Source organism: Bombina bombina, chromosome 1, assembly GCF_027579735.1.
Source record: "Bombina bombina isolate aBomBom1 chromosome 1, aBomBom1.pri, whole genome shotgun sequence".
NCBI lineage: Eukaryota > Metazoa > Chordata > Amphibia > Anura > Bombinatoridae > Bombina > Bombina bombina.
Window position 1 is genome coordinate 68,708,450 of NC_069499.1, and position 27,941 is coordinate 68,736,390.

The 27,941-nt window shown below is 40.9% G+C and overlaps 1 protein-coding gene across 3 annotated transcripts in view; it reads right to left on the reverse strand.

The window, feature by feature from the left end:
* The window catches only part of PPP2R5C (protein phosphatase 2 regulatory subunit B'gamma), a 488,552-nt gene that overhangs the window by 13,247 nt on the left and 447,364 nt on the right, over window positions 1-27,941 (reverse strand). For 2 of the 3 annotated variants that reach the window (XM_053697445.1, XM_053697446.1), the window contains one exon: window positions 21,696-21,812. In XM_053697445.1, the coding sequence (XP_053553420.1) occupies window positions 21,696-21,812 (117 nt within the window). The remainder of the gene's footprint in view (window positions 1-21,695; window positions 21,813-27,941) is intronic. The other variant, XM_053697447.1, reaches the window with a different exon arrangement.

The window sequence follows — 27,941 nt, forward strand, 5'->3', positions numbered from 1 at the left end:
ACTCCCCCGGATGGAAAGTCTGACTACTTAGAAAATCCACCTCCCAGTTCTCTACGCCTGGGATATGGATTGCTGACAGGTGGCAAGAGTGGTACTCTGCCCAGTGAATTATTTTTGAGACTTCTAACATCGCTAGGGAACTCCTGATTCCCCCTTGATGGTTGATGTAAGCCACAGTCGTGATGTTGTCCGACTGAAATCTGATGAACCTCAGTGTTGCTAACTGAGGCCAAGCCAGAAGAGCATTGAATATCGCTCTTAACTCCAGAATATTTATTGGAAGGAGTTTCTCCTCCTGAGTTCACGATCCCTGTGCCTTCAGGGAATTCCAGACTGCACCCCAACCTAGAAGGCTGGCATCTGTTGTTACAATTGTCCAATTTGGCCTGAGAAAGGTCATACCCTTGGACAGGTGTACCCGAGACAACCACCAGAGAAGAGAATCTCCGGTCTCTTGATACAGATTTAGCAGAGGGGACAAATCTGTGTAATCCCCATTCCACTGACTCAGCATGAATAATTGCAGCGGTCTGAGATGAAGGCGCGCAAATGGCACTATGTCCATTGCCGCTACCATTAAGCCGATTACCTCCATACACTGAGCTACCGAAGGGCGCGGAATGGAGTGAAGAACACGGCAAGCATTTAAAAGTTTTGATAACCTGGACTCCGTCAGGTAAATTTTCATTTCTACAGAATCTATAAGAGTCCCTAAGAAGGAGACTCTTGTGAGTGGGGATAGAGAACTCTTTTCCTCGTTCACGTTCCACCCGTGCGACCTCAGAAATGCCAGAACTATCTCTGTATGAGACTTGGCAACTTGAAAGCTTGACTCCTGTATCAGGATGTCGTCTAGATACGGAGCCACCGCTATGCCTCGCGGTCTTAGAACCGCCAGAAGTGAGCCCAGAACCTTTGTAAAGATTCTCGGGGCTGTAGCCAACCCGAAGGGAAGAGCTACAAATTGGTAATGCCTGTCTAGAAAGGCAAACCTTAGAAACTGATGATGATCTTTGTGAATCGGTATGTGAAGGTAGGCATCCTTTAAGTCCACTGTGGTCATGTACTGACCTTCTTGGATCATGGGTAGGATGGTCCGAATAGGAATTTGTTTAAATCTTTAGATCCAAAATTGGTCTGAAGGTTCCCTCTTTTTTGGGAACCACAGATTCGAATAAAAACCCTGTCCTTGAAGTCCAGAAGATATGCCTGAGATATGATCTCCAACGCCCAGGGATCCCGAACATCTCTTGCCCACGCCTGGGCGAAGAGAGAAAGTCTGCCCCCTACTAGATCCGTCGTCGGATAGGGGGCCGTTCCTTCATGCTGTCTTAGAGGCAGCAGCAGGCTTTCTGGCCTGCTTGCCTTTGTTCCAGGACTGGTTAGGTTTCCAGGCCTGCTTAGATTGAGCAAAAGTTCCCTCTTGTTTTGAAGCGGAGGAAGTTGATGCTGCACCTGCCTTGAAATTTCGAAAGGCACAAAAATTAGACTGTTTGGCCTTTGCTTTGGCCCTGTCCTGAGGAAGGGTGTGACCCTTACCTCCAGTAATGTCAGCAATAATTTCCTTCAAACCAGGCCCGAATAAGGTCTGCGCCTTGAAAGGAATGTTGAGTAATTTAGACTTCGAAGTCACGTCAGCTGACCAGGATTTAAGCCATAGCGCCCTACGCGCTTGGATGGCGAATCCGGAATTCTTAGCCGTTAGTTTAGTCAAATGAACAATGGCATCAGAAACAAATGAGTTAGCTAGCTTAAGTGTTCTAAGCTTGTCAATAATTTCAGTCAATGGAGCTGTATGGATGGCCTCTTCCAGGGCCTCAAACCAGAATGCCGCTGCGGCTGTGACAGGCGCAATGCATGCAAGGGGCTGTAAAATAAAACCTTGTTGAATAAACATTTTCTTAAGGTAACCCTCCAATTTTTTATCCATTGGATCTGAAAAAGCACAACTGTCCTCAACCGGGATAGTAGTACGCTTTGCTAAAGTAGAAACTGCTCCCTCCACCTTAGGGACCATCTGCCATAAGTCTCGTGTAGTGGCATCTATTGGAAACATTTTTCTAAATATAGGTGGGGAAAAAGGCACACCCGGTCTATCCCACTCCTTGCTAATAATTTCTGTAAGCCTTTTAGGTATAGGAAAAACATCAGTATACACCGGTACTGCATAGTATTTATCCAGCCGACACAATTTCTCTGGTACTGCAACTGTGTTACAGTCATTCAGAGCAGCTAATACCTCCCCAAGCAACACACGGAGGTTCTCAAGCTTAAATTTAAAATTAGAAATCTCTGAATCAGGTTTCCCCGAATCAGAGATGTCACCCACAGACTGAAGCTCTCCGTCCTCATGATCTGCATATTGTGACGCAGTATCAGACATGGCCCTTACAGCATCTGCGCGCTCTGTATTTCTCCTAACCCCAGAGCAATCGCGCTTGCCCCTTAATTCAGGCAACCTGGATAATACCTCTGACAGGGTATTATTCATGATTGCAGCCATGTCCTGCAAGGTAATCGCTATGGGTGTCCCTGATGTAATTGGCGCCACATTAGCGTGCATCCCCTGAGCGGGAGGCGAAGGGTCTGACACGTGGGGAGAGTTAGTCGGCATAACTTCCCCCTCGTCAGAATCTTCTGGTGATATTTATTTTATAGTTAAAGACTGATCTTTACTGTTTAAGGTGAAATCAACACATTTAGTACACATTCTCCAATGGAGCTCCACCATGGCTTTCAAACATAATGAACAAGTAGTTTCCTCTGTGTCAGACATGTTTAAACAGACTAGCAATGAGACTAGCAAGCTTGGAAAACACTTTAAACAAGTTTACAAGCAATATAAAAAACGTTACTGCACCTTTAAGAAACACAAATTTTGTCAAAATTTGAAATAACAGTGAAAAAAGGCAGTTACACTAATGAAATTTTTACAGTGTATGTAACAAGTTAGCAGAGCATTGCACCCACTTGCAAATGGATGATTAACCCCTTAATACCCAAAATGGAATAATAAAAGACAAAAACGTTTTTTTTTTCCGTTTTTTTTTCAAACAGTCACAACAACTGCCACAGCTCTACTGTGGCTTTTTACCTCCCTCAAAAACGACTTTGTCCTGGATCATGCAGAGGGAAACTGAATGTCGCTGTCAGTATTTTTAGGTGCACAGAAAAGCACTAAAAAAGGCCCCTCCCACTCATATTACAACAGTGGAAAGCCTAAGGAAACTGTTATTAGGCAAAATTCAAGCCAGCCATGTGGAAAAAAACTAGGCCCCAATAAGTTTTATCACCAAATACATATAAAAACGATTAAACATGCCAGCAAACGTTTTATATTACATTTTTATAAGAGTATGCATCTCTATTAATAAGCCTGATACCAGTAGCTATCACTGCATTTAAGGCTTTACTTACATTAGTTCGGTATCAGCAGCATTTTCTAGCAAATTCCATCCCTAGAAAAATATTAACTGCACATACCTTATTGCAGGAAAACCTGCACGCCATTCCCTCTCTGAAGTTACCTCACTCCTCAGAATATGTGAGAACAGCCATGGATCTTAGTTACTTCTGCTAAGATCATAGAAAACGCAGGCAGATTCTTCTTCTAAATGCTGCCTGAGATAAACAGTACACTCCGGCACCATTTAAAAATAACAAACTTTTGATTGAAGAATAAACTAAGTATAAAACACCACACTCCTCTTACGACCTCCATCTTGGTTGAGGCTTGCAAGAGAATGACTGGGTATGACAGTTAGGGGAGGAGCTATATAGCAGCTCTGCTGTGGGTGATCCTCTTGCAACTTCCTGTTGGGAAGGAGAATATCCCATAAGTAATGGATGATCCGTGGACTGGATACACTTAACAAGAGAAACCTCCTTAAGTAACAAACAGAGGTGTTCTACTAGCTTAAACCTGAAGGATACCACTTCAGCATCAGAAGAAGGAATTACACTGTCTGAGATTTCACCCTCAGATGCTACCAAAGTATCTTCCTCCTCAGATTTCTGGGAGGGAACATTCGGAATAGCCACGACTATCAGAAACTTTACTCACTGAGTCTTTACATTTCCTCTTGCATTTTCCCTGGAGCAAGGGAAAAGCAGACAGCGCCTCAGATACCGCAGAAGACATGAGGGTAGCGATGTCTTGCAACGTGACTCCAGGCGGAGTTAGAGAGGAAGCGCAGGGCACTGCATGTGTGGACGATAAATTTTGGGACACTTGAGGAGAAAGCTGTGGCATATCTTGAACATTGTCAGGAGACCCATGAGCAGCATCCGTCTTAGACAATGTTGGCTCAGAAAAAAGTCTATCCCTGTAATTTAAAGTTCTCTCAATACATGAGAAACAGAAAGGGATTGGTGGTTCCACGTTCGCATCAAAACAAAGTACAAGAAACATTTTGCATGACCTCTTGATCCATCTTTACTCACAATTAATCAAATTAGAATTAAATAAATTGATATATTAGGAAGAAATTAACACACAAAAAAAAGTTACTGTCTCTTTAAATGTTAAACTGTAACGGTTTTATTTTTGCTGCAAGAAAATAATAAACAGACTGTCACAAACACTCCGGACAACCTCTACACCTCACAGTACAAACTGAGGCGGAGAGGCCAACACTTGGAAAAAAGAACTACATATGTAGCACACACGGGGTTAATGCATTGTAAGTTAACTAATATTTATTTGACAAAAACTAGACCGCGGAGAGAGAAGGATAACTGAACAAAAAAAATGACCCTTTGAAAAAGCCGTTAGGGCGAAACATGTCAGGGACGTTAGGGAAATGGTGAGGAGTCATGGAGCTCCTGTATTTTAGATAGCCTCGGGGTGCCTACTTTTGATTGTTGGTAATGTTAGGATTAACATATCACTTATGTTAGCTGTATTATACTTTAGTGAATACTGCTCTGTGAGTGGGGTTTATCGATAGCTACCATCCGGTTTAGTTATATTCCTCTTGCTACTACTGCTAAACCCACAAACCATCTGACTCATAGGATATCATATGGGTCTGACCGAGAGCTTGTAATAGATATTTTCTCTCACTGCATCCATCCACTACGTTTGCAGGATAACTAATTATAATTACCGCAATAGAATTTAACATTTGCATTATATTTATCTTTACAGACCGAATGGATAGACTGGCCAATAATATAAGTATATTCACAGTTAGTGCTATTCGATCTAGGATTATATCTCAGTAGTGTATCAACTAGGAATATATACATGCTAGCACTATAAACTGTTCAGGGATATCTGCATATGAGTTTGTTATATGGATAAACTCAATAGTACTTCGATATAACTATACCGACAATTTGTATAAATTTACGGTTCAACTAAGCACCAAGATATTTTCAGATAACTCGCATATTGAATTAAATAGTGATATTTACATCAGTATTAATAGTTCTATAAATTACCAGGAATCATTTTAAATATTATCTGGAGCCGAACCAAATATTTACATATCACGCATCGTTGGCACAAGGACAATTAAAGGGACATTAAACACTTTGAGATGGTAATATAAAATGATAAATTGTATATAATAAAACAACTCTGCAATATACTTTCATTATTTATTTTGTCCTCTTTGCCTGTAATTCCATTCTGAAATTGTGAGCTTTTCAGTTCCTGTTAGAAATGGAAGTGCAGCACACTGTTAAATCCAGCACAACCATTGGCTGCACAACTCTAATGACCTATGTATAACTGTCCCTAATTGGCCACAGCAGAGAAGGTAACACAAGTTACAACATGGCAGCTCCCAGTGTTTTATAGACACTAAAACTTCACACTTATTTTGTCACTTTTTAAACAACTAATGAAATTTTAAAAAATACATCTACATGTTAGTCATGGACTAATCTTTTCTTTGAATGCATCATTCTATCTAGCATGTATTTAGTGTTTAATGTCCCTTTAACTCTCAGCTATCCAAGGGAACTGTGCAATCGTATGATAAGCACCAATTACGGGTGAAACCAGTATTAATGTCTAAATCATTGAACTGCACATGTCAATAGCTGGTTACCTACCCAATTAAGGGATATATTATTTGATGTATGCATAGGCATTACTTCTTAGATTCCCCTTTTAATTATTCAATGGGACATCGAGTATACCAACCACATACATGCATCCAAAATGATTAACCCCTACATCAGGAACCTGACTACAACAGTCCTGACTTTTACAAGTTTAGGGTCCCTTAAAAGCGGTGATTGAGTTATCATTCTATGTGTTATACAGGAAATTTATTCCACACACTCAATCAATCGTCGCTAGTAGCCTATTAGTTTCATCTAACTTTTTTCACACTCTTATTCCCCACCAGCAGGAATTTATCACAGATATTCAGCATTTTAGCCTAGGATACAGTGTTGTTATTTATATCTTTTGGATACAATTTAACCTCTGGGCATACTTATTTGAATGTATTTAGACGTAGTTTCACTGTCTGGTACCCCAGTGGCGTCACTAGGGTTGGTGTCACCCGGTGCGCTAAGTTATGGTGTCACCCCCCCCCCCTGAAAGCAGACACACACAAAAACACAGGCACACACACATACAAACACTCAGACACACTTAAAAACATACTCAGATGCACACACAAACACTCGGAAATGCACTCAGACACACACACAAAAACACACACACAAAAACACAGACACACACAAAAACTCAGACACACACACATACAAAATATGTAAACTGCACTGCATTAATTATAAAGCTCATGCCTAGAGCTGCTCCCTGGCTCAGCAGAGCATCAAATGAAAGATAAACAGAGCACTCTAAAATAAATCACTGAAGAAAAGGTTTAGGCGCGCAAACTATGAAAATTCTGCTCTCTGACTCCGCTTCTTATGGCCAAGCACCTCAGCACTCTGCCCACCCCCAGACCCCCGCTCTCCCCTCCTACCTCTTCAGTGTGCACTTAGTGTACCGTAACCGTAAAGGTCTGGTGGGCATCATACGTGGCTCCTTCACTTTAGGGACAGTGTCAGACAGTCATGCGGTCAGGTGCCAGGCATCCCCCTCACGATTTCCCAGTTCCCGTTTAGAGAGAAAGCACAGAAGTGAGTGACTCCACTGCTCCACATGTCACTGAGCAGTGAGCACAGATAGGAAGGCAGGTTTTGGCTAGCAGCGCAACTTTGCAAGCCCCACGGCATGCCCACAACATTCATAGAGAAATTGGGCAGGGGAGAAGAAAAGTACAAACAAGCAAAAGCAGCCGGGAAAACTATTTGTTGAAATTGCAGCACTGGCTCAAGGGGCAAAAAAATTGTGTGTCTACAACTTCCCCAGTCCCACCAATGTTCACAAATGCCAGCCCCTCTAATAAAAACATTCTATGCATCTCAACATTGTATTTCTTTGAATTTCAATAAAATGTAAAAAAAAAAAAAAAATTTTTTTTTTTGGTGTCACCCCCTGGAGGGTGTCACCCGGGTGCGGCCCGCACCCCCCTAGTGACGCCACTGTGGTACCCCACTTACTCACATTCCATATCAGCTTAATATCCAACCCCATAATATTGGGGTTATTCGATTACCATTAGGCTCCTGAGAGTGTTTGAAACATGCATTTTCTTATCCTTTTGTGTGTTTATTTTTTATGTGGTTAATTTCACTAATAAAAGTTATGTTTTAAAACACTGAGCAGCAACTGGTCATTTTTTGAGTTCAGTTATCCCCCTCTCTCCGCGGTCTAGTTTTTGTCAAATAAATATTAGTTAACTTACAATGCATTAACCCAGTGTGTGCTACATATGTAGTTCTTTTTTCCAAGTGTTGGCCTCTCAGCCTCTTGGTTTTTTACTGTTAATTGTATTACTACATAGCACCCTTTCAATCCCGCCAATATATTACAATACAAGGACATTGTCCAGTTCTATTTTTGGGAATATAGGGGTAAATAATATGTATAAGTAGTACCACTGGTCCTCTTTTCATTTAATAACCTCTACAGCTTAGCTGAGGTGCCTACCTTCCGTGCTGACACCTGAGTGTATATCCTGCTTAGAAGAAGCCCGGACTCAAATTGTATCCCAGTAAATGCAGTCCGGAAACCGTATCACTGCTTACAAGGCTGCAGTGACGCTGTCTCCCCTCCGGAACACAGGAAGTGAAGGGGAAAAGGCGTGCAACAGAAACTTGCCGCCTCAGCTAGCCCCGCCCATCGTGGGCATATCAAAATTAACCTCCCAGTTGGCAAAATGTACTCTAAAGTAAAGCCGCCGGAAAGTGAAACACACACCACACATTGAGCCAAAAAACTCCTTGTCCCCAGTGCCTGCAATTACTGCCATTTTAACATTATCCCCAACTCTTTAGGAGAATGTCTCGTGCTCAAATGATAATAAAGTGCCATAGTTTTCTTGCCTATGTCCCAGAAAAAAAAACGTCAGCACTTACATCCAGAAATATGCCAGGCAGCTCACTAGGTTTGAGAGGCATGATCCCTCACATGGACCTGTGGAAGAAAAACAAAGACTGAGTAATCTAACTCAGGCTTGCAACGTTAGGGCAGCATTAAATACATGGGAGGCACAGTGAGGATTGTACCCCACAAGTTCCCATTGATTAAAAGCCACCACTGCTCTACTGAAGAGACTGACATGGGCTAAGGCTACACCCCAGCACAGAGCAGAACAAACTTGCACTGCTGAAAAATAAACTCTTGCTTGAAGAATCTTTTTCCAAACACCTAAACTTTACCACCTCCTTGCTCTTAACGTAGGCAAAGAGAATGACTGGGGTTGGAGGGAAGGGAAGTGATATTTAACAGCTTTGCTGTGGTGCTCTTTGCCGTCTCCTGCTGGGCAGGAGTGATAATCCCAATAGTAATTAGAGATGATCTGTGGACTCACCGTGTCATTAGAAAGAAACTATAAAGAAACAAATATAATCAATTTTAATATATTGGTTCCTAACTCCCAAAGGGGAATAAGCTGTTGTTGGAGAAAAAAAAAAAGATTGAAGATCCAATTTTGTGACAGGGTAGCCACTCTATGAGCCTGAGGTGCTGGAAACCAGCTGAAGAACAACTGACTTATGACTGCAACTGGAAACCAGGAGATCCAATACTGGCAGACCCTATTTGTAGGTGATCAATTGAAACAACTTCCTGATCAGCTGCCATTCCATTGACAACACTTGTACGAGCCTGAGATTGTCTGTCTTGGCATTTTGGACACTATGAAGATAAATGGCAGATATTCTAAACATGCCTTTGTGCCGACACAAATAGATAATGTAGGATCTGGCTGTCCTCTTGTCTGTCAGGATTCTGACTGATCACTCCAGAAAATCTGCAAAGTGGACAAGTGCCTAAAAAAGGTCTCTGGTCTTGAGTAAATCAAATAAGGTAAATACTGAATTTCCTCACTCCGTGTCACCTGGGCAAAGTGTTTTTGAGAAAAAGCTCCCCATTCAAATCTGTATAAAGCAAAATCCAATTAGATTCTGACAAGGGAAGACCTCTGGAATGATCTGCAACCTGAAACCACCAATGTAGTTTATCTGAGGCTTCCTAGAAATTTTTTATTTTTTTATTTTTTTTCTTCGAGAAAGACTCTAATCTCTTTGATATTGTAGAAAGAAGTGAAGCTGAAAAGGACATATTCTCCATCTTACGCCTTTGACCATATGGATCACAGAAGCCACATGACACAGCATTCATATCAAACCTTGAGTTGTCATCTGTCTGGTATACTAAATATTCTTAAAATATTTAAAGGGACACTAAAGTCAAAATTAAAGGAATAGTCTAGTCAAAAAAAAAAAATCATGATTCAGATAGAGCATGCAATTTTAAGCAACTTTGTAATTTGCTCCTATTATCAATTTGTCTTCGTTCTCTTGGTATCTTTATTTTAAAAAGCTGGAAAGTAAGCTTAGTAGCCGGCCCATTTTTGGTTCAGCACCTGGGTAGCGCTTGCTGATTGGATGCTACATTTTGACACCAATCGTCAAGCACTACCCAGGTGCTAAACCAAAAATGGTCCGGCTTCTAAGCTTACATTCAAATAAAGATACCAAGAACAAAAAAAAATTGCTAATAGGAGTAAATTAGAAAGTTGCTTAAAATGTTATGATCTATCTGAATCATGAAAGTTTAATTTTGACTATACTATCCCTTTAAACTTTCATGATTCAGATAAAGCATGCAGTTTTAAGAGACTTTCCAATTTACTTCTATTATCAAATGTTGCATATAACCCTTGCAAAGGGATTAAACATAGTGCATTGCTGCTCTGGAACTGACTTTAAAGTGAAAGTAAATCCTAGCATTTTACAAACGCTAGGATTGACTATTGAAACAAATAAAGGGCACTTTAAGATACTTCATGTAGAAAGCTCCTTTATTTGATTCAACCGATCGCCGCTCTTAGCTCCTACAGCAGCGCATGGCTAAATAATTATTTGGCTAAGAGGTGACGTTTTTACCTCTTAGCCAATAGCCGTGTGGCAAATCCGGCTCCCATGGGCACCAAGCCAGATTTACTGCATGGCTATTGGCTAAGAGGTGAAAACGTCACCTCTTAGCCAAAATTTATTTTAGCCGTGGGCTGCTGTAGGAGCTAAGAGCAGCGATCGATTAAATCAAATAAAGGAGCTTTCTACATGAAGTATCTTATACTTCATGAATGGAAGTGCCTTTTATTTGTTTCAATAGTAAATCCTAGCGTTTGTAAAATGCTAGGATTTACTTTCACTTTAAAGTCAGTTCCAGAGCAGCAATGCACTATATTTAATCCCTTTGCAAGGGTTATGTGCCCTGCTACATACCAAGAAGTGGTCTAGTAGGTGGCATATATGGATTTTCCAAAATGCAAAAAACCTAATGAAATAGGAAAGCAACAATATCTGGAAGTTGGGTTCTCCCTTTAAAAAATAAAAATAAAATAATAGGTCCTAATTATGGTATTCATGCTCTCAAAGACAGATCTTGAGGTTGGATTCTGGTTCCAAACCCAGAAAAACTGACAAGCACAGTCCCAAGTCCCAATTTAATAGCACTACAGATTGATTACCAACAGAAACCCAGCAGATCAAAAGTGGAGGCTGTGCCCACTACAGACAAAGCCTTTAGCATGAAATAATCAACTGGTAATAAACAAATTCAATTGCTGATCTAAAGAACCTGAAATTATCTGCTTGGATGGTAATATACAATAAGTAAACCATAAATGGGTGGTCATGAACTAATTTGTTCTTGACTGACGTCATCATAAAACTTAGGTATCCTTTTATATCTGTTAAGCCTTTTTAAGCCGAAACTGTATGAAACATACTTTCTTTGCTGGGAAAACTAAGACACTGGAATACAGCCACTCACAAGGGTGAAGAGACCGGCAACTGAGAAAGTCTGCCTCCCAATTGTTCACACCTGAAATATGGATGGTGGAAGTCCTTCCAGGACAGTACTCTGCCAAAATGACGATGCAGGCACATCCCTCATGACAAAGGAACTGCGAGTTCCTTTCTGATGATTGACATATGCCAATGCCATGACTAAAATATTTATTGGTAATTACTCATAGAGACCCCCAGACTGCATATTAACCAAACAGGTTGGCATCTGTGGAAATTAAAATCCACACTGGTCAAAGAAAGGAAGCTCCCTGAATCAAGGATTGCCTTGTCTAGTGATCTAATAGAATCCACTGAGACTGATCCTTGATGCAGCATCTTCAATTGATGGGGCGAAGATTAAATCTGACAAATTGAACTGCATCTGAGGCAGCCACCATGCAATGAGCAACAGAAGAAAGAGGATACAGCTACAGAAGGGCACAGGCCTGTTCTAGGTTCAGTCTGCACTGATCTATCAGAGACATATGCATGGTCATGGAATCGAACACAGGGTAAGACACATGGGTCTGCAGAGTTAATTAGCTTTTTGGAATATTTATTTTCTAACCGTGACTTTGAAGCAACTGAAGAACCATCTGAATGTGAGACACAGCCAGATGATTAGAGGGAGCCTGAACCAGAATGTTGTCCAAATAAAGAACTAAAGAATTCCCCAGGCTTGAACCAGACAACAGAGCTCAACACTCTGTGAGCTGTAGCCAGACAAAAATGGAGGGCCACAAACTGATAATTCTTGTCCAGGAAAGCAAAGCTCAGGAACTTGACATGATCCCTGTGGATAGGGATAATTAAAAAAGTATGGTAGACATAAATGGACCCTCCTGCACTTAAGTAAAGTGCAAATTGTTTCCATTTTGAAAGCTGGAAGTTTCAGGAATTTTATCAAAATTTTGAAATCCAAAACCGTTGGAAAAGTACCCTTTTTTTGGCACTATAAAGAGATTTGAATAAGCTTAGGCCTTTAAAGGCTCTCGAGTCAGAAAATCTTCTCTGAGGAAGCCTTGAATAAAGCTTATTTGATACCCCCTGGGAAATGATTTGCAATACCCAGGGATCCTGAACAAATCTTTCCCCCAAGCCTCCCGAAAGAGACTCATCTGCCCCCACAAGAGATGGGTCTGGTATGGGGGCTGGGGAAGACTTATTTGACTGCTTGTTTTTGAACGAAGAAGAGTTAGATTTACAGGAGGATTTGGAGTAGCCAGAGCTCTGGGTACAGGAGGAATCTTTCTGAGCCTTATATTGCTGAAATATTAAAAAACCTGCAGATCTAAGCTTATCCTTAGATTTTTTTATCCTGTGGTAGAAAAGCTACCTTACCCCCAGTGACTGTGGATAAAATAGTATCCAGTCCAGGCCCAAACATAGGGAGAGAAAGCAGTCAGCACTTAGAAACCAAATGAGTAGACCAAGACTTAAAGCCTCAAAGTTAGCTTAGCTAAAACGGCTAATGTAGCATTCTTAGCATTAATGCAAAAAAATTTCCACTGCTGCATGACAAAGAAATTTGCTAGTTTTAGGAGATTAATACAATCCTGAATCTCCCTGAATCTCAGCGAGAGTGGTTTAGCTAGAAACAAGTTCTGAGAGATTATCACACCAAACAGCAGTGGTGGGGGCGACATAAGCTACACTGACTTCATATCTAAACATAAAACCTGCGAGCTGTAAAGGATCGCCTATGAAAACCTTCAAGTTTTCTATCTAAAAAATCCTTAAAAGAGGAACTGTCCTCCCAAAGGAATAGTGGTATGACTAGCCAAAGTGGAAATAGTTGCATCTACCTTAGGAACAGTTTCCCAAATCTCTGTATTGTCAGAAGGGAGAGGAAACAGATTTAAATGTGGTAGATTAAACAAAAGGAATACCTGGCTTCTACCATTCCTTAGAAATAACTTCAGAAATGGAATCAAGCACAGAAAAAGATGAAGGCTGCATAGGAGCTACATTAAATAAATTGAACAATCCTCTGCACACGAGTTTCCTTGACTTTAACAGGACAATCCTCTACCTCTAAAGCTAATAAAACATCCCTCAATAAGGCATGAATATGCTCAAGCCTGAAATTAAACGACACATTCTCTGTCAAATCAGAAGGGTCCTGAGACTCAGAGACACTATCCTCAGAATAAGAGTACTCAGAGTCAGAGACACCCCTATAATTAATAGCTAACTTAGAGTGGCCGCTCCTAAGGGAAGTACCTGATGAGCTAAAGGCCAAAATCCTTGCAAACTTTGCGCTTCACAGTTGGAAGCAAATAAGTTAAAACCTCACTAATAACAGAGTGAATATAATCCTTAACAGAAGATCTCCCTTCTAAATGATCAGCTGATGTAACAGAGACCTGAGCTGCACTAGATTGCTCCATAGTACCAGATAGGAAATAGCTTAAGTATCAGGGATAAACAGAAGAAAAAAGTATAAAGCACACAAATGGTTAACCAAAGGTAATAAAAGGCACTTTCTAAAACTGATTAACAGTCAAAAGGTAAACAGTAACAATAAGCATAAGGTACTGTACAAATAAGTGCTGACATTTTTTTGTAAAACAGTATAAAGGCTTACATAGGAAATAACTGTAAATAAAGGGTTCAATTTGTAACTAAATATGAAGTCAAGCTCTGATCATCACAGTGTCTTACTACCTCCACCGGTCCTGAGAACTTTCCTACATACTGAGAAAGTTACAGCAGCATAGGAACATGAAAGAATTATAACACAGAAAAAGGTCTGCTAGTGCTACCGGTGAGTGCTAAATCTAAAAACCTGAAGGCACCAAGCAAAATTTTAGCGCAGGTAAAGAAAAACACACTGCAACGCTCAAAAGCAACTGAGCGCACTAAGCCAACCTCGTTAAATTTAAAGCAACAATAACTTTTTTTTTTTTTTTTTTAGAAGTGACCAATAGTGCTATAAACTGCTAAAATATGTTGTATAAACATATGTCCCCAGACTATGTGAAGCATGTGACATGTTTATACTAACAGTCGGTGGGCTATAAAGGTCTTAGCATCTGTGTCCACTGTGCTTACCTCAGCTTCTTGTTCAAATTGCCTCCATTGGACAAGCCCATCCTAGCCAAGAAGTGAGGTGTAAAATGCTTGTCTAGAAAAGAGAATCTCAGAAACCGATAGTGGTCTGGATGAATTGGAATATGAAGATAAGCATCCTGTAAGTCTATTGAGGACATAAAATGCCCTTGCTGAACAAAAGGCAGAGTAGTCCTTATAGTCACCCTCTTGAAAGTTGGGACTCTTACAAAATGATTTAAAAGTTTCAGATCCCTGTTCATGTAGAAAGCTCTAGATTTGAAACACATTTCAGAAAAGCCTGAGCCTTCACAGGATTTGTTGGAACATGAGAAAGAAAGAATCTTCCCTTGGGAGGTCTCATTCTGAAACCTATTCGATACCCTTGAGACACAATATTCTGAATCCACTGATTCTGAACGGGACCTGACCAAATTTCCTGGAACAATTTCAATCTGCCCCCACCAGCTGAACTGGATTGAGGGCCGCACCTTCATGCAGTCTTGGGGGCTGGATTTGTTTTTTTTTTTTTATAAGGCTTGGTTTTATTCCAATTTGAAGATGGTTTCCAATTGGAACCAGAGGCCTTAGGGAAAGGAGTAGACTTTTGTTCCTTATTCTGAGGAACAAAACCGATTAGGAGCCTTAAATTTACCCTTAGACTTTTTATCTTGATGTAAAACTACTCCCTTCCCCCCAGTAATAGTGGAAATAATCGAATCCAATTGAGAACCAAATAAATTCTTACCCTGAAAAGATAGAGATAGTAATCTAGATTTAGACACCATGTCAGCATTCCAAGATTTAAGCCTAAAGCCCTTCTGGCTAAAATAGCTAAAGACATAGATTTAACATCAATTTTAATAATGTCAAATATTGCATCACAAATGAAATGATTAGAATGTTGAAATAGGAGAATAATGCTGGACAAATCACGATCTTCTACCTGCCAGCTAAACTGTCCAACCAAAAAGTTAAAGCAGCAGCCACATCAGCCATAGAAATAGCAGGTCTATAAATATAGCCAGAATGCAAATATGCTCTTCTAAGATAACATTCAATCTTCCTATCTAAAGGATCCTTTAAAGAAATACTATCTTCCACAGGGATATTAGTATGTTTGGCAAGAGTGGAAATAGCCTCATCAACCTTAGGGACTTTTTCCCAAAACATAGCCACAGGTAAAGGATACAACTTCTTAAACCTAGAAAATGGTTTAAAAGAAGAAGCAGGCTTAGACCATTCTTTAGTAATCATATCAGAAACAGCATCTGGAACAGGACAAACCTCAGGTGCAACCTTAGGAGGTTTAAAAACAGTATTTCAACATTTACTGGCTTTGTTATCCAGAGGACTAGACTCTTCAATACCCAAAGTAACTAGAACTTCCTTTAATAAAGAACCAAAATAATCGATCTTAAACAGATAGGAAGATTTGTCAATTTCAGAATCTGAATAAGGATCTTCTGAACCAGAAGAATCCTCATCAGCAGAAGATATTTCAGTATGCTGTCGGACAATACAAACATCATCAGAATTATGAGAAGTTTTAAAAAGACCTTTTACGTTTATTTGAAGGCGGAATAGCAGACATAGCCTTATCTATAGTTGAAGCAATATAATTCTTTACATCTGCAGGAATATCGGGTACTTTAGACGTTGAAGGAACAACAGACTATGTATTAGTACTAATAGAAACATTATCAGCATGCAAAAGCTTATGACAGGTGCCACATAATTGGGCTGAAGAAATAGCATCAGTTAGATTACAACAGACACACTTAGCTTTGGTAGAACTGTCAGAGGCAGGATCAGACAGACATCTTGCAAAATGTAAAAAGAAAAAACAACAACATTTAAACAAAATATCCTATTTCCTCATATAGCAGTTTCAGGAATGGGAAAAAATGTTTATGCTAATAAACAAAAAAGTAATATGCAAAAAAATAAGCATCATAGCTTTTAATAATATGGAGAACCAGAAGCATTAAAGAAAGAGCGGTAATATACAAAAAGCTTTTTGGCGGCAAGTATGACGCATGACGCAAAAAGGAAGTTGAACATTTTTGGCACCAAAAACAGAATTTATGCTTACCTGATAAATTTCTTTCTCCTACAGTGTGTCCGGTCCACGGCTTCATCCTTACTTGCTTACTTGTGGGAATATTCTCTTCCCCAACAGGAAATGGCAAAGAGAGCACAGCAAAAGCTGTCCATATAGCTCCCCCTCTGGCTCCGCCCCCCAGTCATTCGACCGACGGTTAGGAGAAAAAGGAGAAACTATAGGGTGCCGTGGTGACTGTAGTGTACAGAAATAAAAAATTTGAAACCTGACTAAAAAGCCAGGGCGGGCCGTGGACCGGACACACCGTAGGAGAAAGAAATTTATCAGGTAGGCATAAATTCTGTTTTCTCCTACATTGGTGTGTCCGGTCCACGGCTTCATCCTTACTTGTGGGAACCAATACCAAAGCTTTAGGACACGGATGAAGGGAGGGAACAAGTCAGGTTACCTAAACGGAAGGCACCACGGCTTGCAAAACCTTTCTCCCAAAAATAGCCTCCGCAGAAGCATAAGTATCGAATTTGTAAAATTTGGCAAAAGTATGCAGAGAAGACCAAGTCGCTGCCTTACAGATCTGATCAACAGAAGCCTCGTTCTTGAAGGCCCATGTGGAAGCCACAGCTCTAGTAGAGTGAGCTGTAATTCGTTCAGGAGGCTGCCGTCCGGCAGTCTCATAAGCCAATCGGATGATGCTTTTCAGCCAAAAAAAAAAAAGAGAGGTAGCAGTAGCTTTCTGCCCTCTCCTCTTACCAGAATAAACGACAAACAAAGATGAAGTCTGTCTGAAATCCTTTGTTGCTTCTAAATAGAATTTTAAAGCACGGACCACATCTAAATTGTGTAACAAACGTTCCTTCTTTGAAACTGGATTCGGACACAGAGAGGGAACAACTATTTCCTGGTTAATATTCCTGTTGGAAACCACTTTAGGAAGAAAACCAGGTTTGGTACGCAAAACAACCTTATCTGTATGGAATATCAGGTAGGGTGAAGAACACTGCAAAGCAGACAATTCAGAAACTCTTCTAGCAGAAGAAATAGCAACCAAAAACAGAACTTTCCAAGATAATAACTTAATATCTATGGAATGTAAAGGTTCAAACGGAACCCCTTGAAGAACTGAAAGAACTAAGTTTAGACTCCATGGAGGAGTCATGGGTCTGTAGACAGGCTTGATTCTGACTAAGGCCTGTACAAATGCCTGTACATCTGGCACTGCTGCCAGACGTTTGTGCAACAAAACAGACAGAGCAGATATCTGTCCTTTTAGAGAACTCGCTGACAACCCTTTATCCAAACCCTCTTGGAGAAAGGAGAGTATCCTAGGAATTTTAATTTTACTCCAAGAGAATCCCTTGGATTCGCACCAACAGATATATTTTTTCCATATCTTATGGTAAATTTTCCTAGTCACAGGTTTTCTGGCTTGGACCAGAGTATCTATAACTGAATCTGAAAACCCATGCTTAGATAAAATAAAGCGTTCAATTTCCAAGCAGTCAGTTGCAGAGAGACTAGATTTGGATGTTCGAATGGACCTTGTTCTGGAAGATCCTGTCTCAAAGGTAGCTTCCATGCTGGAGCCGATGACATATTCACCAGGTCTGCATACCAAGTCCTGCGTAGCCACGCAGGAGCTATCAGAATCACTGAGGCCTTCTCCTGTTTGATCCTGGCTACAAGCCTGGGAAGGAGAGGAAACGGTGGAAAAACATAAGCTAGGTTGAACGACCAAGGCGCCACCAATACATCCACTAGTGTCGCCTTGGGATCCCTGGATCTGGACCCGTAGCGAGGAACCTTGAAGTTCTGACGAGACGCCATCAGATCCATGTCTGGAGTGCCCCATAGTTGAGTTAACTGGGCAAAGACCTCCGGGGTGGAGTTCCCACTCCCCCGGATGGAAAGTCTGACGACTCAAATAATCCGCCTCCCAGTTGTCTACTCCTGGGATGTGAATTGCAGATAGATGGCAGGAGTGATCCTCCGCCCATTTGATGATCTTGGATACCTCTCTCATCGCCAAGGAACTCTTTGTTCCCCCCTGATGATTGATGTACGCTACAGTCGTCATGTTGTCCGACTGAAATCTTATGAATCTGGCCTTCGCTAGTTGAGGCCAAGCCTGGAGCGCATTGAATATCGCTCTCAGTTCCAGAATGTTTATCCAGAATGGCTTAAGGACAGAAAACAAAGTGTCTTAGTAAATGGAGTTCATTCAGCAGAGGGGGCTGTTACTAGTGGTGTTCCTCAGGGGTCAGTTCTGGGGCCTGTTTTGTTTAACATATTTATCTGCGATATCAGCAAAGGGCTACAGGGGAAAGTATATCTCTTTGCAGATGATACAAAAATTTGCAACAGAGTGGATGTTCCAGGGGGGGTAGACAAAATGAGAAGTGATATACAACAATTGGAGGATTGGACAAATGACTGGGGTCTAAAGTTTAACACAGCAAAGTGTAAAATAATGCATTTAGGGAAGAAAAATCCAAAATGTTAATTACAGACTCAATGACACTTTACTGACTGTTACAGACGAGGAACAGGACTTGGGAATTATTATTTCAGATGATTTAAAACTTAGTAAACAATGTAGTAATGCAGCGAGTAAGGCTAGCAGAATGCTTGGATGTATTGGTAGAGGTATTTGCAGCAGAAATAGTAAGGTTCTTATGCCACTTTATAGATCATTAGTTAGGCCTCATCTTGAGTATTGTGTGCAGTTCTGGAGGCCATATCTTCAGAAGGATATTAACAAACTTGAATCTGTGCAAAGGAGGGCTACCAAAATGGTACCAGTTTAAACCCACTACAGTCCCTGCCACAGCCTTTGCTGCGGCTTTACCTTTCCTTGGGGGTTATTCACCACAGAAATAAGCCTTCTAGAATCGTTTTTATGGCCACAGGATCCTCTCACATGAAGCTGCATGCACTGCTTCCAGAAGTAACTGGGCAACTAAGGCGTGAAAATGAGGCCTCCTCCCTCTGCATACCAGAGTGAAGGGGCCTTCCTGACTAGATTAGGTGTCTAAACAACTGCCAGGCGTAATAAAAACGTTCCCAAAAGTGTTTCCCAGTTCCAAAACACTCCAAAAGACATATAAATATTATATAAATCAATCGATTAGCCCACAATAGTGTCAACCATTATATAGCCCATTTATAAGCCTTCATTCTGTTATGAGTCTAAGAAAATGGCTTACCGATCCCCTAAGGGAAATGACAGTCTTCTAGCATTACTATGTCTTGTTAGAAAAGAGACTAGTCATACCTTGAGCAGAAAAGTCTGCAAACTGTTCCCCCCAACTGAAGTTCTCTGGGCTCAACAGTCCTGCGTGGGAACAGCAATGGATTTTAGTTACTGCTGCTAAAATCATACTCCTCTTTAAACAGAACTCTTCATCACTTTCTGTTTTAGAGTAAATAGTACTAACCGGCACTATTTTAAAATAACAAACTCTTGATAGAAGAAAATAAAAAACTACAACTAACACCACATACTCTTTACCATCCCCGTGGAGATGCTACTTGTTCAGAGCGGCAAAGAGAATGACTGGGGGGCGGAGCCAGAAGGGGAGCTATATGGACAGCTTTTGCTGTGCTCTCTTTGCCGTGCTCTCTTTGCCATTTCTTGTTGGGGAACAGAATATTCCCACAAGTAAGGATGAAGCCGTGGACCGGACACACCAATGTAGGAGAAACAAACATCAGGAAATGACGCAACTCGCGTCATAAGAAGCGCAACTTCGCGCCAAAACAACTCACGTCCACAAATGACGAAACTAACGTCACCTTAGGTGCAATTCCACGCCAAAAAAGACGCCATAAAATACGGCATTTTGCGTCACTGCAAGCCTCGTTTGCCCGTGAAAATTTGGAAAAAAAAATCAAATTGAAAAGAATTGGAACCCCAGGTAAGAAAAAAAAAATCTTCCCAAACATAAATGCCATACTGAAACTGCAGAAAAGGGAAATATACAAAGACCTGACTCTTGGCAAATATAAGCAAATACATATACAGGTGGCCCTCGTTTTACAACGGTTCAATTTACACCGTTTCAGAATAACAACCTTTTTTTCCAGTCATGTGACTGCTATTGAAAAGCATTGAGAAGCAGTGCATTTATTAAAATAGCCAGTAGGTGGAGCTGTCCGCTTGTGTTGCAGCAAAGCCAAGCAAGCTGAAATTAATCAGTTTAACCAGACCTGAGCTATCGAACAGATTTCAAAGGAACAAGATCTTCCTGTCTATAAATCAGTCCAGATTGGAATGCATAGAAAGAACTGTTTGCAGAAAAATGCAAGTGAAATCTGTGTTGTGTGATTATTTTATTAGGTTTATAATGCTGTTTAGCAAATGTGTCTGTTCATTTAACTTAGTTTAATTATATATTCTGTGTTGTGTGGTTATTTTATTAGGTTTATAATGCTGTTTAGCATTTTAAGTCTTCATTTCAAAGCTTTAAAAATAATGTATTAGGAGTTACTTATGACAATTTTGAGAGGGGCCTGGAACCTATCTCCCTCACTTCCCATTGACTTACATTATAAACTGGGTTTCACTTTACAACGGTTTTGATTTACAACCATTCCTTCTGGAACCTAACCCCGGCGTAAACTGAGGGCTACCTGTATTTAAAACTTTATAACATAAAGCACCAAACATAGCTGAGAGTGTCTTAAAAAAATGATACATATTTACCTGAAGACACCCATCCACATATAGCAGACAGCCAAACCAGTACTTAAAAATATCAGCAGAGGTAATGGTATAGGAGTATAACGATCTGAAAAGGGAGGCAGGGAATTAATCCCTGCAACCAATTACAGAGAGCCTTTGAAAGGATTTCCCATGAGTGAAACCACTAAATCAATAGGCAATACTCCCTTCACATCCTTCTGACAAACACTGTATTTAGAGGAATTGGGCTTCAAAGTGCTTAGAAGCGCCTTTCACAGAAGAAAATCAAGCACCTCTTGTTTCACCACCTCCACAGGGAGGCAAAGTTTGTAAAACTGAGGTATGTGTGTGGTGGGAGGTGTATTTATAGGCATGTTGAGGTTTGGGAAACTTTGCCCCCTATTGGTAGAAATGTTTATCCCATATGTCACTAGCTCATGGACTCTTGCCCCTTACATGAAATAAATGAAGAAAATTAGATAATAGAAGTACAATTCTGAAAATTACCTGAGAAGCCTCTTCTTTCACTGTCTTTTTTAACATCTGTACATCTTCAAGTAAGGGTCCATCTGTCTCCATTGCAACAGGACTGTTCAGAGCAGAGGTGTCAGTATACATAGGGTACTAAAAAACGTAAAGCATTAAAATAGTCATCTATAATAAAAAAAAAATAATCACACCAAGAAACTATAGTTTAGATGAAGTTTGTCAACTTGATGTATCGTTAAAAAACGCAACCGCTTTATAGTTTAAAGGGATGATGTTTATTTTTTTATTTGCTCTAAACACAGGACATTACAGCTTTACATTAAAAAAACATAACAAAAATAAACAGATTTGACCATGCAGAATAATTTTCTTGCCAGACTTTTAAAAGGCTTGGCTACAAATATGGCACTGCGACTTGTTGAAGAGAATCAATTCTGCAGAGCTGTGCAACATACTTTGCTTTGTAGTTTCAATTTTAACACACTTTTATAGGGAATTTTAATTTGCTCACAATGTCCTATCAGCAAATGCTGTAATAGGTTCAAGGGCATCTACCAACCCAGTATCAGTTCCTGTTCTAGTCCTTCGGAATTCTTGTGCAAATTAATAAAGATTATTAATTGGGGTACTGGTTTTGTAATGAGATTCCCATATTTTGCGTGGGAATTATGTACTGGAATGAAAACTGTTTATAGTAATCATCATCATCATAGTATTTTAGAACAATCTCTTTCCTAAAATATTATATTACTTCTGTTCCGTGTCAAAAACTATTTTAAAACTAAAAATTACATTGGAAAGTGTAAAGATATTCATTGAAACATTTGCATATGTATTAGTGTCTGTTGCTATTATGCTTCAGATCTTGTGTACTAGATATATGTTTCAAAGAAATCAAAGAACCAGAGAAATCTGAGGGATAGATATTCTGTACAAGCAGCTGTTAAAATACTATTAAGTCACAATGGTTAAGTTCTTGTAGATAATAACTCAAGAGAGTTCTTTCTTGCTCAAAAAATCTGACCTCAAATCTGCAGCCAGTCCTGGCTTAACACAGTTATTTTAATTATGGAAAAAAAAACACCCTGCTAAATAGCTCATCAAGCTTTACAATAGGCATCAAATAAAAGGCTTTTAAACTTAAAATCTGTGAAAAGATTTCTTTATTAAAATTATTATTCTTTACTCCCTATGCTATTTTTATCTGTCAATGTACATATATAGGATGTAGGTAATCACTATGGCAAATGATAACCACTTGCCCCGCTTGGTACATTGGAGATTTTCAATGGAGGTGGGTTATTACAGCCCAACTATTTACATCTTGGGTTTACTTACAGAGGGGTGACACTTCATTTAAAAAACAGAATTTATGCTTACCTGATAAATTACTTTCTCCAACGGTGTGTCCGGTCCACGGCGTCATCCTTACTTGTGGGAATATCTCTTCCCCAACAGGAAATGGCAAAGAGTCCCAGCAAAGCTGGCCATATAGTCCCTCCTAGGCTCCGCCCACCCCAGTCATTCGACCGACGGACAGGAGGAAAAATATAGGAGAAACCATATGGTACCGTGGTGACTGTAGTTAGAGAAAATAATTCATCAGACCTGATTAAAAAACCAGGGCGGGCCGTGGACCGGACACACCGTTGGAGAAAGTAATTTATCAGGTAAGCATAAATTCTGTTTTCTCCAACATTGGTGTGTCCGGTCCACTGCGTCATCCTTACTTGTGGGAACCAATACCAAAGCTTTAGGACACGGATGAAGGGAGGGAGCAAATCAGGTTACCTAAACGGAAGGCACCACGGCTTGCAAAACCTTTCTCCCAAAAATAGCCTCCGAAGAAGCAAAAGTATCAAATATGTAAAATTTGGCAAAAGTGTGCAGTGAAGACCAAGTCGCTGCCTTACATATCTGATCAACAGAAGCCTCGTTCTTGAAGGCCCATGTGGAAGCCACAGCCCTAGTGGAGTGAGCTGTGATTCTTTTCAGGAGGCTGCCGTCCGGCAGTCTCATAAGCTAATCGGATGATGCTTTTAAGCCAAAAGGAAAGAGAGGTAGAAGTCGCTTTTTGACCTCTCCTTTTACCAGAATAGACAACAAACAGAGAAGATGTTTGTCTGAAATCTTTTGTAGCCTCTAAATAGAATTTTAGAGCACGGACTACGTCCAAATTGTGTAACAAACTTTCCTTCTTTGAAACTGGATTCGGACACAAAGAAGGTACAACTATCTCCTGGTTAATATTTTTGTTAGAAACAACCTTTGGAAGAAAACCAGGCTTAGTACGCAAAACCACCTTATCTGCATGGAACACCAGATAGGGCGGAGAACATTTCAGAGCAGATAACTCTGAAACTCTTCTAGCAGAAGAAATAGCAACCAAAAACAAAACTTTCCAAGATAATAACAATATCTATGGAATGTAGAGGTTCAAACGGAACCCCTTGAAGAACTGAAAGAACTAGATTTAGACTCCAGGGAGGAGTCAAAGGTCTGTAAACAGGCTTGATCCTAACCAGAGCCTGAACAAATGCTTGAACATCTGGCACAGCTGCCAGTCGTTTGTGTAGTAAGACAGATAAAGCAGAAATCTGTCCCTTTAGAGAACTCGCAGATAATCCTTTCTCCAAACCTTCTTGCAGAAAGGAAAGAATCTTAGGAATTTTTATCTTATTCCATGGGAATCCCTTGGATTCACACCAACAGATATATCTTTTCCATATTTTATGGTAAATCTTTCTAGTTACCGGTTTTCTGGCCTGAACCAGAGTATCTATCACAGAATCTGAAAACCCACGCTTTGATAGAATCAAGCGTTCAATCTCCAAGCCGTCAGCTGGAGGGAGACCAGATTTGGATGTTCGAATGGACCCTGAACAAGAACGTGGCCACGCAGGAGCTATCAAGATCACCGAGGCCCTCTCCTGTTTGATCCTGGCTACCAGCCTGGGAATGAGGGGAAACGGTGGAAACACATAAGCTAGGTTGAAGGTCCAAGGTGCTACTAGTGCATCTACTAGAGTCACCTTGGGATCCCTGGATCTGGACCCGTAGCAAGGAACCTTGAAGTTCTGACGAGACGCCATCAGATCCATGTCTGGAATGCCCCATAATTGAGTCAACTGGGCAAAGATCTCCGGGTGGAGTTCCCACTCCCCCGGATGGAATGTCTGACGACTCAGATAATCCGCTTCCCAGTTTTCCACACCTGGGATGTGGATCGCAGATAGATGGCAGGAGTGATTCTCCGCCCATTGTATTATTTTGGTCACTTCTTTCATCGCCAGGGAACTCCTTGTTCCCCCCTAATGATTGATATACGCAACGGTCGTCATGTTGTCTGATTGGAATCTTATGAATCTGGCCTTTGCAAGCTGAGGCCAAGCCCTGAGAGCATTGAATATCGCTCTTAGTTCCAGAATGTTTATCGGGAGAAAAGACTCTTCCCGAGACCATAGTCCCTGAGCTTTCAGGGATTCCCAGACCGCGCCCCAGCCCACTAGACTGGCGTCGGTCGTGACAATGACCCACTCTGGTCTGCGGAAGCTCATTCCCTGGGATAGATGGTCCAGGGTCAGCCACCAACGGAGTGAATCTCTGGTCTTCTGATCTACATGAATCACTGGAGACAAGTCTGTATAGTCCCCATTCCACTGTTTGAGCATGCACAGTTGTAATGGTCTTAGATGAATTCGTGCAAAAGGAACTATGTCCATTGCTGCAACCATCAACCCTACTACTTCCATGCACTGAGCTATGGAAGGACGTGGAACAGAGTGAAGAACTTGACAAGCGCTTAGAAGTTTTGACTTTCTGACATCTGTCAGAAAAATCCTCATTTCTAAGGAATCTATTATTGTTCCCAAGAAGGGAACTCTTGTTGACGGAGACAGAGAACTTTTTTCTATGTTCACCTTCCATCCGTGAGATCTGAGAAAGGCCAGAACGATGTCTGTATGAGCCTTTGCATTTGAAAGGGACGACGCTTGTATTAGAATGTCGTCCAAGTATGGTACTACTGCAATGCCCCTCGGTCTTAGAACCGCTAGAAGGGACCCGAGTACCTTTGTGAAAATCCTTGGAGCAGTGGCTAACCCGAATGGGAGGGCCACAAACTGGTAATGTTTGTCCAGAAAGGCGAACCTTAGGAACTGATGATGTTCTTTGTGGATAGGAATATGTAGGTACGCATCCTTTAGATCCACGGTAGTCATAAATTGACCTTCCTGGATAGTGGGTAGAATCATTCGAATGGTCTCCATCTTGAACGATGGTACCCTGAGAAATTTGTTTAGGATCTTCAAATCCAAAATTGGTCTGAAGGTTCCCTCTTTTTTGGGAACTACGAACAGATTTGAATAAAATCCCATTCCTTGTTCCTTTATTGGAACAGGGTGTATCACTCCCATCTTTAACAGGTCTTCTACACAATGTAAGAACGCCTGTCTCTTTATTTGGTTTGAGGATAAGTGAGACATGTGGAACCTTCCCCTTGGGGGTAGTTCCCTGAATTCCAGAAGATAACCCTGAGAAACTATTTCTAGTGCCCAGGGATCCTGAACATCTCTTGCCCAAGCCTGAGCAAAGAGAGAGTCTGCCCCCTACTAGATCCGGTCCCGGATCGGGGGCTACTCCTTCATGCTGTTTTGTTAGCAGCAGCAGGCTTCTTGGCCTGCTTACCCTTGTTCCAGCCTTGCATAGGTTTCCAGGCTGGTTTGGGCTGTGAGGCATTACTCTCTTGCTTAGAGGATGCAGAATTAGAGGCCGGTCCGTTCCTAAAATTGCGAAAGGAACGAAAATTAGACTTATTCTTGGCCTTGAAAGGCCTATCTTGTGGGAGGGCGTGGCCCTTTCCCCCAGTGATGTCTGAGATAATCTATTTCAATTCTGGCCCAAAGAGAGTTTTACCATTGAAAGGGATGTTAAGCAATTTTGTCTTGGATGATACATCCGCTGACCAAGACTTTAGCCAAAGCGCTCTGCGCGCCACAATTGCAAACCCTGAATTTTTCGCCGCTAATCTAGCTAATTGCAAAGCGGCATCTAAAATAAAAGAGTTAGCCAACTTAAGTGCGTGAACTCTGTCCATAACCTCCTCATATGGAGTCTCTCTACTGAGCGACTTTTCTAGTTCCTCGAACCAGAACCACGCTGCTGTAGTGACAGGAACAATGCACGAAATGGGTTGTAGAAGGTAACCTTGCTGTACAAAAATCTTTTTAAGCAAACCTTCCAATTTTTTATCCATAGGATCTTTGAAAGCACAACTATCCTCGATAGGAATAGTAGTGCGCTTGTTTAGAGTAGAAACTGCCCCCTCGACCTTAGGGACTGTCTGCCATAAGTCCTTTCTGGGGTCGACCATAGGAAATAATTTCTTAAATATAGGGGGGGGGGGGGGGGAAACAAAAGGTATGCCGGGCTTCTCCCACTCCTTATTAACTATGTCCGCCACCCGCTTGGGTATAGGAAAAGCGTCGGGGTGCACCGGAACCTCTAGAAACTTGTCCATCTTGCATAATTTCTCTGGAATGACCAAGTTGTCACAATCACCCAGAGTAGATAACACCTCCTTAAGCAGTGCGCGGAGATGTTCTGATTTAAATTTAAATGTCACAACATCAGGTTCAGCTTGTTGAGAAATTTTTCCTGAATCTGAAATTTCCCCATCTGACAAAACCTCCCTCATGGCCACTTCAGATTGGTGTGAGGGTATGACAGAACAATTATCATCAGCGCCCTCCTGCTCTTCAGTGTTTAAAACAGAGCAATCGCGCTTTCTCTGATATGCAGGCATTTTGGATAAAATATTTGCTATGGAGTTATCCATTACAGCCGTCAATTGTTGCATGGTAATAAGCATTGGCGCGCTAGAAGTACTAGGGGCCTCCTGCGTGGGCAAAACTGGTGTAGACACAGTAGGAGATGATGTAGTATCATGTCTACTCCCCTCATCTGAGGAATCATCTTGGGCAATTTCATTATCTGTGGCAGTACTGTCCTTACTTTGTTTGGACGCTATGGCACAATTATCACACAATTTTGAATGGGGAGACACATTGGCTTTCATACATATAGAACATAGCTTATCCGAAGGCACAGACATGTTAAACAGGCTTAAACTTGTCAATAAAGCATAAAAACGGTTTTAAATCAAAACCGTTACTGTCTCTTTAAATTTTAAACAGAACACACTTTATTACTGAATATGTGAAAAAATATGAAGGAATTGTTCAAAATTTACCAAAATTACACCAC